This window comes from Sycon ciliatum, chromosome 10, assembly GCF_964019385.1.
Source record: "Sycon ciliatum chromosome 10, ocSycCili1.1, whole genome shotgun sequence".
NCBI classification, from domain to species: domain Eukaryota; kingdom Metazoa; phylum Porifera; class Calcarea; order Leucosolenida; family Sycettidae; genus Sycon; species Sycon ciliatum.
In genome coordinates this window covers 28,536,464-28,554,612 of record NC_088652.1, presented here as the reverse complement: position 1 = coordinate 28,554,612, position 18,149 = coordinate 28,536,464, and the positions used below count along the sequence as shown (strand labels likewise).

Genomic DNA, 18,149 nt, shown 5'->3' with positions numbered 1-18,149 from the left:
GCACCTTACGTAGAGACTTACGTAGCCTAAGTGAAATACCGAGCACCTTACGTAGAAACTTACGTAGCATAGCGGTGTCGTTTTTCTTGCCATGTGAACACAATAATAGAAAAGCTGACAGGATCGCTTTTCTAAATTAGCAGCATATGTGAGCATAATGCCGCATAATATGATAACTTTTCGCATAATAATAGAATAATTCTGCAATTTTTTCAGCAATGCGAAAAGCATAATTTCACGAAAATATTAGCATAATCTGTCAAGGCCTAATGGTAGTCTCAACAAACAAATAAAATAATGAAAATAAAATTAACTTCCTGCTGAACCAAGGAAATCCAAGTATCAGGCATCTATTTTACCCAGCATCTCAATACTTTGCTCTGATTTTGCCGGCATTTTCCGCTCTTTAAATTCTTCGATATTTTGCCGAAAGAATTACCGGCAGGATCTGTCTGGGCCTAAAGTCTGCACGATGTCGTCGCGCTCTGCACAGACCGAGACCATAACTGTTGTGAAACGACAAGTTCTCGAGAGTGAAAGGCCTTCTCGCTTGTGACATTGTGTTCGTTTCAATGCAGTTGTATCCCGACTCCGCCGTACCGCTGATGATTACGACGTAGTATACGCTACATGCGCTATGTGCGGTTTGCTGTGTGCGCTGTAGTTGTATGTTGTATGTGTATGCTTTTCTCATAGCAATAAAAACTGCTTTATGGCAGTTTTCTAAAAAAAGTTATTGTGTTCTAGTCCATGGACCGGACCCCGTCTAAAAAGTAAGAAATTAACGAAATGTGATAGCCGAAAATTAAAATTTCACACAAAACCTCACGTGTTTTAAATAATACGCACTCACCAGTTTTTGTTCACACGCACTCACAGCTGCCACATTCATCTACTGCTACCTGTACCATTCTCAGATACACTGCAAAGGTTCACACTACACGCGTTATGCATAACCGCTAGCTGTGCTGCATTCTCACGCTTCTTTTCGTATTACTCTAGCTATATAACTGGTAGGTTTAGTGATTCTTACTATGTGACGATGTTCCACTGATGATGGTCACACGAAAACGTTCTGGAATTGTTTCATTTTAATTGTTTATACATGGTTATGAGTGCACAATTGATATTTTTCATTGCTATTTTACGACTGTTGTCTCCTCGTCGGTTATTTAGATATTATCAAGACTACAAAAAGTAGACAAGAGTCCATAAACAAGAGTGTGCAACTGTGATCTCTTTTCTATGGGCCAGATGCGCGGCGCGCTGCCTTCATTACATCATTCAGCTGCAGTCCGCGCACTGCGGAAAATCAAACACCGCACTTTCCCTCTGGTTTGAAATGAACTTTCGTACGGAACTGGAGTTCACGGCCTTCACGCGCCAGAATTCAGAGATCGCGTAGAAGAGTCCATAAACAGTTTATGCACTCTTGATATTATTTATAATAATTGTGTCACCAATGGAATGCCTCTACATGGGCATCATTATCAAATTCAATACCGTATTTTACGCATTGATGTGCAAGCCTTTCCTTGCAGAAGATGGCACTACATTTATTAAATTATAGTCTTGCATATTCATGTTCTTCTGCAGGGGAATCATATGGGTAGTGGCGGATATACTTTCTTTTATACGCATGTCATTCTGTGGATGTTACTGTTGCAGAATTTCATGACTCTTTCTTAAAATTGTCTTGTCTTTCAGAAAATTCAGATGTCCACACCCTAAATCACATTTACTTGAGAATTGTAACCAGGTGCGTGCCGCTGATGTTTTTGTTGATTCTGTGTTTATAATTGTAGTCATGGGTTGTCGTGATAAGGTCATCCGGCATCATATTGTACTGAAATTGTAATCCTGTTGATGTCAATAAAACTTTTGGAAGCTATTCAATGACTTCAAAGTGTTACAAGTCCACGATTGTCTAAAACAACACAGCAAAGTAGGAACAATAAACATGTATTAAAATGTAAACAAATACATTGTCCGACACCTCGTTCCAACAACTACACTGATCCTGACCATATAAGGGGCAAGGATATATGGTTGGAGGTACTGAGAGATAAACAAGGCACTCCATAATAATAGAATGTTACACGACTTCAGGGGAGTATGAATGATATCCAGTCAAACCTCTTTAGGATAGCCATTGGCGGACTATGCTCGGCCAATCGTCAAATTATGCTTTTGATTATGCCACAATTATGCTGAATTATGCTCGGTTCCACTATGTATTCACGCTGTACATAGTGGATTGAGAAACCACGCACACACACACGGCCATGCCCTAAGCATAATTTTTGTCTAAACCGAAAGATTATACCGACCTTACACGTTGAAATCCATATATTATGCCGGAGGACAAAGCTGTATGATGCCCTAAGCATAATTTTTTGTCTAAACCGAAAGATTATGCCGACCTTACACGTTGGAATCCGTATATTATGCCGGAGCATAATTTTTGACGAAATCCCAAGATTATGCCAAAATTTTAATAATGCCGGCATAATCCGCCAAGGGCTACTTTAGGACGAACATCAAGGGACCGAAGGTATCTGTTCTATGAGTTTTTCTTAACCCTACTTTATAACGAGTGAATACAGTTACAATGTATTTCTCCAATAGAGACACGAATAGATTTCTTCTACAGCGAAAGATTCTAAGCCAGACCAAACCATTGACTCGTCTTGTATGAAACAAATGAGTCACTGAACCTTTCTGTAGCAACATGACGGCAACTGAAACAACAGCAGAGAAAATACGATACATGCACAGCACATTCTTGCAGGTACTACAAACAGATTGCAGATCGCAATTCTTGCTCTGCCGGCACGCAACTTTATTTGGGGCAGTGCAATCTCGGCGCTACTCACAAATCAAACAGCCCAGACTCGAGTAAACAAATCCAATCGTACGAGATTTTCACGAGACGAGACTGCACCCATTGGCTTGTTTCGTATGAAGCAAACAAGTCACTGAATGCATGAACCTCTTCATACTGGAGATATTCGCTGATATGCGAATTTATTATGCATACTCGGCCAATGCGTCCTTAAACCTTTCCCTCCAGATTGGGAACTGCCAACGCTGCTATGCCACTGCAAAATTCAGATTCTACCCTATGATCGCAGCACGGAATGCCGGAAGCAATCATGACCAGTGGCTTACTTGTAACGTACCAATGCACAATGAACATGAGTATTTCTACAACACATCTAAGCCTCAGCAGCAACATAAGCCTTACCGTCAAGAAGCTGAACTCGCTTTCTTCGCACACTGTTGGCAAGGGCAAGGAGATACGAGTGGATCTAAATCCGAATAAAATCAGCACACGTTTCCGTAAATGAAAGGGTGGGCATAAGCAAATGAATCGAAAGAAAGTGGTCAACTCAGAGATCACCTGTCATTGAGTATTCCGTAAAAGGAGGCCTCGACAGCAGAAAAGCTAAATTTAGAAAAGAGATCCTGGCAGCTTTTCCATTATTTATTGTATTCCACCTAAACTCAGCACACTTTTCGTAAATGAAAGAGTCAACACAAGCAAATGAATCAAAGGGAACTGGTCAACTCACCTGTCATTGAGTAATGTTCCGTGAAAGGAGGTTTCAGCAGAGCCGAAGCGAAATAAGCCAGGACACGAAATATCCGAAACAGCTCATGCAAGAAGCAGTTCCAAAGAAGGAAGTTCCTCGCGCATGCACATCCGAAAACGGACTGCACTGCACTGCAACACAATGTCTGCCGTGCACGTGCACAGCACGCGGCTGTACCACTCGTTGGTAGATCTAATACCGAGCACCTTACGTAGAAACCTACGTAGCCTAAGTGAAATACCGAGCACCTTACGTTGAAACCTACGTAGCATAGCGATGTCGTTTTTTCTGCCATGTGAACACAATAATAGAAAAGCTGACAGGATCGCTTTTCTAAATATACGCTGTCATTTTCACGCTATAACTACCTGGTGGTTTTTAGTGTTAGTTATTCAGTTGTTCATTCATTTCATTGTTGTTAGTCGATGGAAGTGAAAATAATATACTGAGAATAAATAGTTGTCCTCGTGCCGTGTGGGGTCGTTCGTTCCTGATACTTTAGAGAACCAGAGGGTTCACAACATTTGGCATTTGGGATTTTCCGCTCTTTAAATTCTTCGATATTTTGCCGAAAGAATTACCGGCAGGATCTGTCTGGGCCTAAAGTCTGCACGATGTCGTCGCGCTCTGCACAGACCGAGACCATAACAGGTGTTGTTTACATTGGTGACAAGAATCACATTCACACATGTAGACTACACACATAATGGGGGACCTACCCCATTACCACGTAACAACACTACCTGTAACCAATCACGATTCAATTTTTTTTAATTTTTTTACTAAGTACACCACAACCTACTCGTCAGAATGCTACGCTCTTCTCATCAAACACGGACAATGAGCTGATGACATCATGTCTTAGGGTACAGTCCCATACAGACCAGGGTGGTGTTGGTGTTGTCAATCTGATTGTCGTAAAATTCTATTTTTATAACTGGTTGTTGCCAAACACATGTCACCATAATGACATGACGTCACTGAGCAACTTGACAATGTAGACACTGTAGTAGCTGCTTGTGTGTGGTCTGGTGTACAACTCAGCAACAGACTGTACATTTGGCTGATCGTGGATGAACAGGGCGGGTCTAATACTATTATAGCAATAAAAACTGCTTTATGGCAGTTTTCTAAAAAACGTTATTGTGTTCTAGTCCATGGACCCCGTCTAAAAAGTAAGAAATTAACGAAATGTGATAGCTGAAAATTAAAATTTCACACAAAACCTCACAATAATCACAACACTTGAAATGCTGCTTTCAACCAGGGAGTAGTACAATACTACTCCCTGCTTTCAACACTAAACTTGTACTGCACCAACAATTGGCAACATGCATGCATAGGAAAGAGGATCGCGAGGGGAAAAGGTCTTCTGCATGTAGCTTTTCATTCTGTGTGTGATTATTGTGAGGGGATTTGTGTGAAATTTTAATTTTCAGCTATCACATTTCGTTAATTTCTTACTTTTTAGACGGGGTCCATGGACTAGAACACAATAACGTTTTTTAGAAAACTGCCATAAAGCAGTTTTTATTGCTATAATTTCTTTTCTTTTTTTCTGTCACCAATCAATGGAATGCCCTTTATCAATATGTAAATGATGGCCTTCACATCATATCAATACCATATTTAATATTATTCGCATTGATGTGCAAGCCTTTTCTTGCAGAAAATGGCACTAGTATAATGCATGTTCTTCTGCGGGGAAACATGTGAGCAGTGGTGGTGATACTTTTTTTATACGGAGGTCATTCTGTGCATGTTGCTGTTGCAGAATTTCATGACTCTGTCATAAAATTGTCTTGCCTTTCAGATATTTCAGATTACTCCACCCTCGATCAGATTTATTTGAGAAATGTAGCCATGCGGCAGGTGCGTGTCGCAGATGTTTTTGTTGATTCTGTGTTTATAATGGTTTATAGTCATGGGTTATCGTGATAAGGTCATCCAGCAAAATATTGAAACTGAAATCGTAATCCTGTTGATGTCGATACAACTTTTGGAAGCAGTTCCAAAGAAGGAAGTAATAGTTCCTCGCGCATGCACATCCGAACACGGATCCGCGGACTGCATGCACTGAACACAATGTCTGCCGTGCACGTGCACAGCACACGGCTACCACGCGTTGGTAGATCTAATACCGAGCACCTGACGTAGAGACTTACGTAGCCTAAGTGAAATACCGAGCACCTTACGTAGAAACTTACGTAGCATAGCGATGTCGTTTTTTCTGCCATGTGAACACAATAATAGAAAAGCTGACAGGATCGCTTTTCTAAATGTACTCTACGAGGTCATTTGCTATTTTTGGACACTCAAATTAAATATACAAATAACCTACATGGAGATAATAATTTTAATATAGCTATGATATGAGGATGAAGGCCGCAGACATCACGCAACTACGTTACTTGTTTGACATGTATTACTGTGTATTTTATAACAAAAATATTATTGAAAACCCAGAATCGATTTTCTCGTTCCTATCATCAGTGGGAAAAAAACGGAACCAAGGATACAACCAAAGAAACTGAAGTTAAGTACTGTAAATAGAAAGGTGTTAGAAATAACATCAAGATACAAGTGCAATAAAACCACTAGAGGAAACGCAAAAAAGGTAACAAGATTACCAAATGGCTCAAAAGATGGGATGGTAGGACGTCCTTCCTCACCATGAACGCACGTATCGTCGTGAATACAGGAATGAAATGTGCTGCGAAGTATGTTTTCATTACTAGCGTCTTGACTGCGCGGCACATGGTCAGCGATGTGTTTCCTTTCCAAGGCAAACAAAGATAAATTGGGCATCGAGCAGGACCAACACTCACTTCTTTCGATTTGTCTGCTGTTTTCATTAGTTTATTGAGTACATCTTCAGGGTATCCGTTCTTTAGAAACACAGACTTTAAGTATTGTAACTCCTCGCTGAGTTTACTTGGCGAGCAAATGCGCCGTGCCCGGCCGAAGCGTGGCCGACCGCGCAAGATGACTACTAACGTGTACGGGCAGGGATGGTCGCTACACGAGCATACAGAGTTGTGCAACAGCAGGGATATCTGGGATTTGAGGAGAGTACGAGAAGGGATTTCGCGAAGCTGGGTGGGCAAGCAATTAAAGTAATGAAGGGCCTTGTACAGGGGAGAATGGAGACGGCGATCAGTCCTCGGAGTTGGCAAGTGCCAAGTACGAGAGCGACGTAAATAATTAATTATACGAAGGTTGCACGTTGCTAGCAGTATGCAGCGAGAGTATTATGTGGTGGGGCATAATTGTGGCGCAGAGAATGCGCGAAGAGTATATGTTTAACTCTAAAGCGTGAAAATAATGTTGGCTATTTCATGCGATGCGAAAGGTGGGAGTGTTCTAAGTGTGTGTAAAGGGGAAGGTGGAGACACATTCTGGCGGCTTTCCGCTGGAGTCGTTCTAGCCTGTCAAGGGAAGTGTGTGACAACGGTGTGAGAGCATTGCTCGCATATGAGAATATAGGTAGTATGTATGTCTGATAGATGTGAGATAAAGAATCACTGGTGAGTGTAGACCTTAGTCTAAAAAGAATATTGAAAGACTTGAGTGATTTTTTGGCTATGTATTCAACATGCTCCGTCCAACGGAGGTCATGCTGAAAGATTATTCCGAGATGTTTGTGTTTTTGTGCTACGGTAAGCGGACTATTCCTGAGGGTGATCTAGGGTAGATGTGCGCTGGTGGAGAGCGGTTGCACTTTTTGGTGCTCCGCTCTCTTGGTGCATATCGGTAGCACAGAAAGTAATGGCAACCTACTGTGCTTGTTATATTCTTGCCAAAGACTGTGGAGTAGTGGGCGAGCGGTGCTCTGGGGTTTGTTTTGTTTCATGAAGAAAGTTTTGAGAGAGCCGGTCCACGAAACGGTCAGCAAAGGAGTTGGAGGAGACCAACAAAAAAAAGGACGGAAAAACTCACGAGCGTATCAGTTCGGGACATGGAATGTTCGAACTCTGCGAGAGCTGGGCAAGCTACATCTTTTGCTGAAGGAAATGGAACGACTCAAGCTGGATGTTCTTGGTCTGTGTGAAACGCGTTGGAGCGGAGAAGGCCATTTCGCCAGCGGTGACAAGTTGGTAATTTCAAGCGGCTCGCCAGACGGTGGATATGGCGGAGTGGCTGTCGTTCTGAGCGCAGCGGTGAAGAACAGTTTATTATCGTATACCCCAGTATCAAATCGTCTCTTGGTGGTGCGCATACAGGCGACTCATGTCCCTATTACCATCATTCAAGTGTACGCGCCGACCTCGTCATGCGCGGCGGAGGAAATAGATGATTTCTATGAAAAATTGCAAGCTGTCATAGACGCCATGAAGAGCCGTCAGGTATGTGTAGTCATGGGCGATTTCAACGCCAAGTTGGGACTTGGGAGAGACTTTGAAAGCGGTGTTGGGGACTATGGCCTTGGACAGCGCAATGAACGTGGGGACATGCTGGCTGAGTTCTGTAGGATTAATGGCTTGGTCGTTTGTAACACAGCTTTTCAGCATAATCTGCGCAGTCGCTATACATGGATATCTCCTGATGGTCACACCCGTAATCAAATCGACTATGTCATGATCAGCAAATCGTGGTTCTCAAGTGTGCTGGATTCCAGAGCTCGCCCCGCCGCTGAATGTGACACTGATCACCATCTAGTTACAATGAAGTTACGCACCAAGCATTTCCGTAGGGTTCGATGCAAGTCTATGGCTGTGCGACCGTTCGACGTGACGAGGTTGAGGAATCCTGACGTCTCGGAAAAGTATTCAGTGGCGACTGAGAATCGTTTCAGCTTGCTGCAGGACCGGTACAATGAGGAATGCACACCAGATGAATTGTGGGATCAGATTCAAGCGGGAATTACGGAGGTTGCGGAGGAAGTAGTTGGGCGCAGAGTAAGGAAAAAGCCTCCCAAGCCATGGATCAGTGAGGAGGTGATAGCTCTGGCAGAAAGAAAGCGTATAGCCAGATGCACCGGTAAGGACCAAGAATACAATGATCTGAAACTAGAAGTGCGCCGAAGGATTCGCTGTGACAGGAGAAAGTAGTTAGAGGATAAATGTAAACACATTGAATCTTCTGGGAGGAACCATGATATCCGAGAGGTATTCAACACCAGGAGTGGTGCTTTCTTGCAGGTTTGCCGAGTCGAAGGTTCGATGGACTTCTGGTGTGCTCTGGATGGCAGTCGTGAGTCAGTCAAGTGTCAAGAAAAGTCGGCGGAATAGCGCGAGCTCCGGTGTGGGGAGCAAACCCTTTCGTACAAATCATCGCCGAAGTCGCAACCACTACTTCGTATTCAACACCATTAAATCCATTAAAAAATCATCGTTCCGGTCAAATCAAGCATGTATCAATGCTGCTGATGGCACAACCCTGACGGAGAAGGAAGATGTATTGCATGCGGTGGTGTGAATATGGGCAGCAGCTATTTGGGCAGCCGTCAGGAGATCAAGGGTATACGTGTCCGGCCTCGGCGGAGAGTGGTGCGGAAGAGCTTCCATCGCCACTAATTATCCCTGAACCTGTGCCTCTGTTGGCTGAGGTTGAGCAAGCCATATTGTCCCTGAAGAAGAGGAAAGCCCCTGGACTTGATGGGATCGTGGCGGAACTGATTCAGCATGCATCCTCAGTTTGTGTTCTATTCCTACATAAACTTTGTTTGGAAATTTGGAAAACAGGGAGATGGCCAAAAGCATGGAAACGTCAAGAAATCGTCATGCTACCCAAAGCTGGATCAGCTAAGGAGTGTTCCAACTATCGGACCATTGCTTTGATGTCACATGCAAGCAAGATCCTTCTGACAATAATCTTGAATCGTATGAAAAAGAAGATAGAGGCTGAGTTACCAGATGAGCAGGCTGGTTTTCGAGCTGGTCGCAGTACTGTAGATATGCTCTGTGTTCTGCAAATCAGTATCGAAAAATCTCTTGAATGGCAGAATCCTGTATCCATTGTTTTTATCGATTATCGTAAAGCCTTTGACACAGTTAACCACTCACATCTTTTCGGTTGCCTTTTGGGTTTTGGTTTCCCTCGCCACTGTTAAGTCCCGGGTTCACTCAGTCGGTAGAGCAAGCGGTTACAGTAATGGATAAGGGTTATCATACAGAATTGCACACTTATTCCGAGAGAGAGAGAAAGAGTTCTCTAGCATGAATCTAAGAGGTAGGAACTGATCTTAATCGGCAAGAAACTAATCCGCAGGAAACTAGAAAGGCAGCAGCTTTTATATGGTGAGTAAGTAAGCTAGCCTATGGTCAGGGGATACGTAGAGCAGAGAGAAGTAAGAAGAAAGGTCAAACTACAAGGTACATGATTGTGTGGGCAGAAGAAGGGGAAAGGTCGGGACATGGCACCTGTGCAAGAGGAATATGTTGTAGAGGAAGAACTGAATAGAAGGGTGTACAATACATCGTATACATGTAGGCGTGCAATAATACCAGGAGGACAACTGTTGAAAGGGGCATTAGGATGTACATGTATGTACAGCTGTTAGTGTAGATAACTAAAAGGGTGGCTGAAAGTGAAATGCATCAAAAGGTCTCCAGTGGGCTATCTAAGGTCAACCTCGTAAGTGTGTGGGAACAATACATGAATACAGCGCATAGTATAGTATTAGTAGTGCATGTAAAAGAGGATAGACGGTGAGGCTGGTGTAACAAGTCAAGTACATGTGCATGTCATTATAATGTATGTATTCCTATCTAACAGCCACATAGTTTGTTTGCTTCAGAATCTTTACACAGGGATGAGCGGAGTTATCAGATGGAATGGCTCGCATTCGCCGGAGTTCGCCATCAAGAAGGGTGTTCGGCAGGGCTGTATTTTGTCCCCACATCTATTTAGCCTGTACACTGGAAGTTTTATGCGTGTTGCTGATGTGGACAGTATCGGTGTGAGAATCGGAGGACGCCGGCTGTCGAACCTACGATATGCAGATGACACGGGATTGTGTGCACATCCATCAGAAGTGTCTACCCTCACCAATGCTGTTAATGACGCTGGAAGAGAGAAGGGCCTGTCACTGAATCTGTCCAAAACCAAGATCATGCATATCGGAACCTGTACTGCTGGTGCAAACGATACTGCTCCAACGCCCCTTGTGGTCAACGGAGAACGAATTGCAGGGGTGAGCAGTTTCAAGTATCTGGGATCCTGGAAGACAACAAACGGTGATTGCAGCCTCGATATTCGGTCAAGAATTGCCATGGCGAAAGAGCGTATGCTGCAGTTAATTGACATCTGGAAAGACCACAACATCTCCAGACAGCTGAAAATCCGGATAATGCATGCCTTAGTGTGGTCTGTCCTGCTGTATGGAGCTGAGAGTTGGACTCTGCGGAAGACAGATGAACGACGAATACAGGCAGCAGAAATGTGGTGCTACCGACGTCTGCTCAGAGTATCCTGGATGGAGAAGCGCACAAATGACAGTATCCTGGTGGAGTTGGGAGTACAGAGACAGCTGCTAGCCAGGGTCAGGATACGCAAACTGACCTATTTCGGGCACACATGCCGCCCATCTGGCTGCAAGCTTGTACGTGACGTGATGTTTGGTGTCGTGGATGGTAAGAGAAAGCGTGGTCGTCCGAAGATTTCCTTTGCTGACATCGTTTCGTGGACTGGTATGTCTCTGCATGAGAATTGCCAGTTGGCATCTGACAGAGATGCCTGGCAGTCGCACTGTGCATCTACTGCTTACACAGCTGCATAATGCCGTTTATTATTATTTTTTATATTTTACTTTTATTATTTTTTCGGCAACGCGGATGATGATGATGATGATCTGGGGTAGCTGTTCACTGGGGGGGGGGGGGGCTCGGCGGTTATTGTGGTAGAACGGGAGGATGACTGTTTTCTTTGTGTTAACCAGTAGGTGCCATCTTTGAAGCCAGTCTCCAGCTGCTGTGACACTCTGTTGTAGGTTTCGGGTGCAGTCTTGAAGAGCTCTCGCTATGGAAATCAGAGCGGTGTCATCTGCAAATTGGCTACAGGTGGTGCCGGGATTCTCACATGCGTGTGGAAGGTCTATGGTGTAGACGAGGAAGAGAAACGGCCCAAGAACAGACCCCTGAGGGACGCCGGCAGGGATCTCGAGGAAAGACGATAGGTCGCCATCCACTTGGACCCTCTGCCGACGCCCCAACAGGTACCGTCGGAACCTCTCCAGGGCAACGCCCTGGACACCATAGTGGGAGAGGTTTGCTAGAAGGCCTGCATGCCACACACGATCGAAGGCCTTGCTTAGATCAGAAAAGCAGGCATTGACGTGTTTCCCGTTGTCTCTCGCAGTGGAGAGGATATGGACGAGACGGGCAAGCTGCTGCTCAGTGCCGTCTTTCTCACGGAATCCGGACTGCTGGTTGGGTAGGTGGGGTGTTATGTAGGTAGGTACATTTTTATTTGAATTCGCAGAACCAAACGGGCGGTGTCGCCCAATTACATGGAAGCGAATGGAAACAGTAAAATATTGTAGGAAATAGCCTAACATGATAGCAGGGTGTAGTACAAAGCAAAGAACGCTCAGTCAATGAATAACGTTAACGTTAGAATACAACAACGGGGAGGCGGTAAACAGCACATGACTGGTACTGTGGAGTACCGCAAACGTTCAAAAATTCCTGTAGTGTTCAGTAGTGGGTGCTACTTCTAGCAAGACAGAACGGGAGGCAGGCTTGTTTGAACTGGTGGTGCTGGGTAATACCACGCACGTCGGATGGCAGGGTGTTCCATAAAATGGACCCGCGAGCGGTTGGACGGTCGTGGCCGGCTTTGGAGGCAGATTTGGGCACTCGAAGGCCCAAGCTGCGTTGCGCGCGCGTTGTTCGAGTACTGGGATGCTCCAGAAGGGCTTGCAGTGCATTGCTTGCCCGACCATTCGAGCAACGCCAGATCATAATAAGGGTCTTTTGCTTGTGGAGCTCTTCGATGCCATACAGCTGCAGACGAGCAAGCAGAGGTTGGGCGCTTGTGCGAGGTGGCAGGCCGAATACGGCGCGTGCCGCACGGTTTTGCTGGACCTGAAGGCGGGACCGCTGGTCTTGTCGAAGGCACCCAGAGAACGCCACGGACCCGTAGAGCAAATCTGGCATCACAACGGATTTCACGTACTGCTCTCTGGACTTTCTTGTAAGGCAACGGCGGGCTCTCCAGAGTGCTCCCACCTTCTGCGAGGCCTTCTTCACAGCATTGTTAACGTGTTCGTCAAATCGAACGTGCTCATCTATCGTGATGCCCAGGTACTTCGCATGGGGAACTGCTGGTAGCGGGTTTCCACGGCATTTGACAGTAATGTCTTGGCCGGAAATTCGCAGCACATGGCTTTTGCTAGTGTTCAGGATTAGATTCCGTTCCTGGAGGTGCTTAGCAATCTCGGTTGTAGACGTTGTTAGAACTCGCGATACTTCCTGGCAATCAGGGTGGCTGAACGTGAGAGCAATATCGTCAGCAAACTGCACTGAGATGGACGGACTGGCAATGGTGGGCACATGCCTGGTGTAGATGTTGAAAAGCACGGGTCCGAGAACGGAACCCTGCGGGACGCCACATGAGCATGTGCCACTGACACCAATGGATCCAGCGATTTGCACTTGTTGGGTGCGTCCTTCGAGGTAGTCTGCAAACCATTGGAGTGCAGTGCCGTGAAGGCCAACTTCGAAAAGATCGCGTACAAGAATGTCATGCTTGACTTTGTCGAAAGCCTTCGACATGTCCAGCAAACACACACCACTGGCTAGTCGCGCGTCCTTTGCATGGAGAATGTTCTCCGTCAGGAGTACCAAAGCGTCTTCAGTGCAGTGGTTTGTGCGGTATGCAAATTGCGTGGTCGGCAGCACGTCGTTTGCCGCGAGGAACCTTGCAAGCTGGCGATGTACTACCTTTTCAAGCAGCTTCGCAACAATTGGTAATAATGACACAGGTCTGTAGTTAGTGGCGACTGTTGGGTCCCCTGCTTTGTAAAGCGGCTTTACCAGGGCGTGTTTGAACGGCTTCGGTAGGCGACCGGAATGCAAGGAGGCATTGAAGAGGACGCATAAGTGCGGGGCAACAATATCACTGCAGGCTCGCAGCAGACGGCCAGGGATCTCGTCACTGCCTGTAGCCTTGTCAGGATCGATTGTGGCGAGTAATCGCTGTACTGCGGGACAGATCGTTGGCGTCAGAGCTGATAGTGAGGTGCGGGTGCAGGGACCATGGGGTATCTGTAGGGTGTCCGGACGACTTGGATCAGTGACAATACTATTGAAGGAGCTGCTCACCGCAGAAACGTCGCACACTGGGTCCTGCCTTGCCTTGGAGCGGCCGGTTACCGCGTTCAAGGTTGACCACATTCTCCTTGGATCATGAGAGTGCTGCTCACATTGTCTGGTGAAAAAAGCGTTTCTTTTCTTGCGGATTGCGTTGGATGCCTGAGACCGGGCTGTTTTATACCGGGAGAGTAGGATGTCATTTCCTCTATCTCCTAGCCAGCGCTTGTGTAATCTGTTTTTCTTTTGCGTGAGTTGGTACGTAACCTTGTCGAGCCAAGGTAATCTCGCAGCAGCTCTCTGGCGTCTTGACGAGAGCATGATGGGTGCATGTATGTCTAGAACTGTTTTGAACCCTACATAGAAAGCCGTCCACATGTCGTCAACATCCATGTGGGCGGATGTAGGATTAGCGCTGAGTGCTTCGGCGAGGTCATACCGGAACTGGTCGATATCAATGTTGCGTAAGTGGCGACGCTTTTGGCGTTGCCTACCTGGACTAGTTGTGGGTATGGCGATATGGAGGTTCGCCATCACCGCGTGGTGGTCGCTAATCGAACATTCCATGACAACGCAACTCGAGACAAAGTTATGGTCTGCTAGTACGAGGTCGATTACTGAACCATGATTCCCACTTGGAGTCGGCCGCGTGGGGGACTTCACCAAATTCGAGATGCCAAACATATTGCTGAGGTCTTGCAGGTGTGTACGATGGTGGCTGTGAGTTGTCATGTTGACGTTGAGATCGCCAATAATGGTCATGTGTGGCGCTTGCGCTTGGGCCCGCTGCAGTGACTCTTCAAGGTCCTTCCAGTAGTCAATCCCCACGTCTGGAGCTCGGTAGACGCAGGCCACTGCATGTTGACCCTGGCCGCCTTTGATCGATATCCAGACAGCTTCTAGGCCGTTCAAAGAGAGTTCGGGACAAGGTCGGATTGGCAAAGAAGATTTGTAATACATACACGTACCTCCTCCTCGTCTACCCACGCGGTCTGTCCTTGTGAGGTTGTATCCAGGAATGGCTACTTCTCCGTCACCAATAGTGCTGTCTAGCCAGGTTTCAGCCAATCCAAAAATATCAAAGTCCTGCACCTGGAGGAGTGCTGTTACTTCATCTACTTTGTAGCGCAAGCTACAGACATTCAAAAAACCTAGCTTAAGAGTTCGGGTGTCCTGGGTGCTCACCGGAAAAAGGGAAGCGGGAGGCTGCATAGCAGCACGAGGCAAAAAGGGATCAGCACGGGGATTAAGAGGAAGTGCAGTAAGTATTAAAAGAAAGAAAGGTAACAAATACTACTCATAGTTAACACTGACGGACCGTAATTACCTTCATTGCGCTAGTGGCTTCCTCTGCGGGCAGCTTCAACTCTCTCAGCTAGCTTCTTGCGCTCACGGTTTGAACACTCCTGAGCCCACGCAATTTGCGGGTCGTTCAAGGCAGAGGCAGGTGGCTCAGTGCGCCCCGAAAGGACAGTGGCGGAGAAGGTGTGTTTGCCTGCTGCAAGTCTGAAGCCATCGTCATCAGGAGAGGGGGTTGTCCCGCTGCTCTTTTCTTTGTCTCCAGATTGGCTGAAAGCCGGCACATGGTTACTGGTGCTTGTAGAGGAGTTGATGTGCAATGTTTTCTTGGATTTTTGATGTAGTGCTCAAAAGAGAGATGGGTCTATAGTTTGTGGGTTGGGTTGGGTCACCAGGCTTGGGCACTGGTGTAATGGTGGCATCTTTCCACTCCTGTGGGATTTCTCAGGTTTGGAATGATAGATTAAAGAAGGACGATAACGACGGTGCAAGTTCCTTAGCCGCTTCTCTGAGCAAGCGGTTTGGTATAGAGTCGAACCCGGGGCTTTTGTTGGTATCAACTCCGCGGAGGAGTTTTTCGACCTCAGCTTGGGAAGTCGAGATCTCTTGAAGGGGACTGAGGATGTCAGGGGTGGTGTTGATGGCTGGAGTTTGCTCATCCGCATTGGCCACGGACAGCTTGCTCTGTGAAATGAAGAATTCGTTGAGGGCAGCGGCTTTTTGTGCTGGTGTCGTTGCAGGAGTTGCTTGGCTGACGAGTTCGGGTATGCGTTGTTTTGTAGCTGAAGTTAGGTGCTTCATGAGGCTGTGTAGGGAAGTAGAGGAGGCTGTTGAGTTGTTTACGAAATCCGATTTTGCACGACGCAGGAGGGTGGTGACACGGTTTCTTTGGGCAGTGAACGTGTTCCAGTCGTCGGGAGAGCGTGAGTGAAGTTATTTTCTGTGTTTTCTGTGCTTATCCTTGATCTCTTTCAAGAGGCCCTTTGATATCCATGGTCGTGCTGGCACGTTCTTCCTGTCCCAAGGGGGGTGAGTGCGAGTAACTTGGCAGTGTTCTTGGGCGATGCTCAGGACTTCGTCGCGCCAGGATCGCCAGAAGGTGTCAACGGGCGTGGGTCGTGTTGGTTTGGATGGTGGTTGAGATTTGTACGTGAAAGGGCTTCTCGAAGAAGGTGGATAGTGCTGTCTGTCCATGACCAGAATGTGGTGCTTCTGGATCGTGGAGGGAGTTGTTAATTATGGGGGGCAGTTGATTATTGATGTGGCCACTGATAGTAGTGTGATCGGATGCGCCAAACGGTGGAAGTGATTGGATATGAACATCATTGCTGTGGAGTGAGGAGATAACAAGGTCTAGACATGAGAGAGGTGTTTGTCGGTGGATGTAAGTAGGGAATCTGACATGTTGTGTGAGGCCGTATGTGTGTAGAAGAGTTTGTATGTCGTCCCCAAGGCGATCTGTTCTGTCTGTGGTGAGCCACGCACTGTTCTTGGCATTGAAGTCTCCAAGTAGTAGGAGGTCGTCACCTTCGGCTCTAGCGGTTTTGATGCTTCTTTCCAGTTCCGCACAGAAGAGGGTGCCATCGCTACGGGGTGGTCGGTAAATGTTTGCAACAACGAGGGAAAGGTTACCGGTGGAAATTCTCATCCATACGCATTCTGCTGCTGTCATTGGTATTGTCAGTACCCTTGTGTTGAAACGTTCCGCTGTGTACAAGGCAACACCACCACCAGAGTCCTGTCTGTCAGCTCTGATCAGCTTGTAGCCTGGGATTGCATAGAGACTGTCACGGTCTGATGTGTCAGCCCAGGTTTCCTGGACTGCAATTAGCCCTTTCCCAAAGGTGCTCGCCCTTTTTTCGCCCTTTTTGACCCTTTTTGGAAAAGCCCGTTTCTTTCGCCCTTTATTGCGTTTTTTTGGTGAATATCGCCCTTTTTGAGCTTTTCTAGCTGAAAAAGTGCTAAAATCTGTTTGCTCATGCATGCCATCACAGTTTCCGAGTGCTCGATGGGCCTTGGCACGCCGCTTTTTTTTGGGGGGGGGCAACAAGTTGGTGAAGCTTGTACCCGGTGAACACAATGCTGTAAAAAATGTTTTTTTACTTTACTTCCTGTTTCGCCTTTCGTGGACCCATACTGATTGGATGAGTGCGTATTCATTTCTCAGCTTGGGTTCATACAATGTACATGTATCTGAACATGTATCATGGCTATGATTCACTGAAAAAGAGCACTTTTTGCCTGTTTCCACGGAAAAAGAGCGCTTTTTGCCTGTTTTCACCTTGGCGGATAATGCCGGTGTACTATAGTAGAATGACCCCCCAGCAGATGGACCCCCGGGCATTGTACTATATAGTACAATGCCCGGGGGTCGTTCTACTATATTATAGTAGATTGCCCCCTGTCATTCTACTACAGAGTCCACCAGACTTGTCGTTTCGCACGTGCAGGTAGAAAGGGATGGAGTTTACACCACAGATTCCACGTGGACATTATGGGTTGTGGCAAGAGTCCGGGGTTATGTACTCTTGATTGTGGGAATATGTGGTGAAAAGTCCACAACATTTGTACATAGGTCGCGCACTTTTCCTCTTTAGGAGACATGAACATCCCACCTTGTGTTGGATTGTTTTTGTTTTGGAGTTGGAAGAAAGTTTGCAAGTTCAGTGTTCCTTTGCGTTTTCTGTGTGCTCCTTGCTCCTTTTGGATTATTGTGTGTGTGATAGGTGCATTGATATTAAAACAGAGAGGTTCCAGGCTGTCCAAGAGAGTGCTCAATACCGAGTGGTAGAGCAACAAAAGCAAAAGGTGCAACCTGTGCCTGGCAGAGAAATTGGCAATCGCGCAAGCACCCAAGCACCTCTCTCTCAACAAAAGGAGTGAGCTTGTGTCGAAGTGTCGCCATGAGAATAGGTACTACCTTCGGAACTTAGCGGCCGAGGGGGGTCGTTGTACTATATAGTAGAGTGACCCCGGGGGCAATCTACTATATAGTACAATG

General features: G+C 46.3%; 1 protein-coding gene across 1 annotated transcript; it reads left to right on the top strand.

The window, feature by feature from the left end:
- Positions 1-7,609: 7,609 nt before the first annotated feature.
- Positions 7,610-8,647, top strand: LOC135826826 (craniofacial development protein 2-like). The gene has a single exon (XM_065339428.1). The coding sequence runs from the start codon at positions 7,610-7,612 to the stop codon at positions 8,645-8,647; it is 1,038 nt and encodes a 345-aa protein (XP_065195500.1).
- Positions 8,648-18,149: the final 9,502 nt, after the last annotated feature.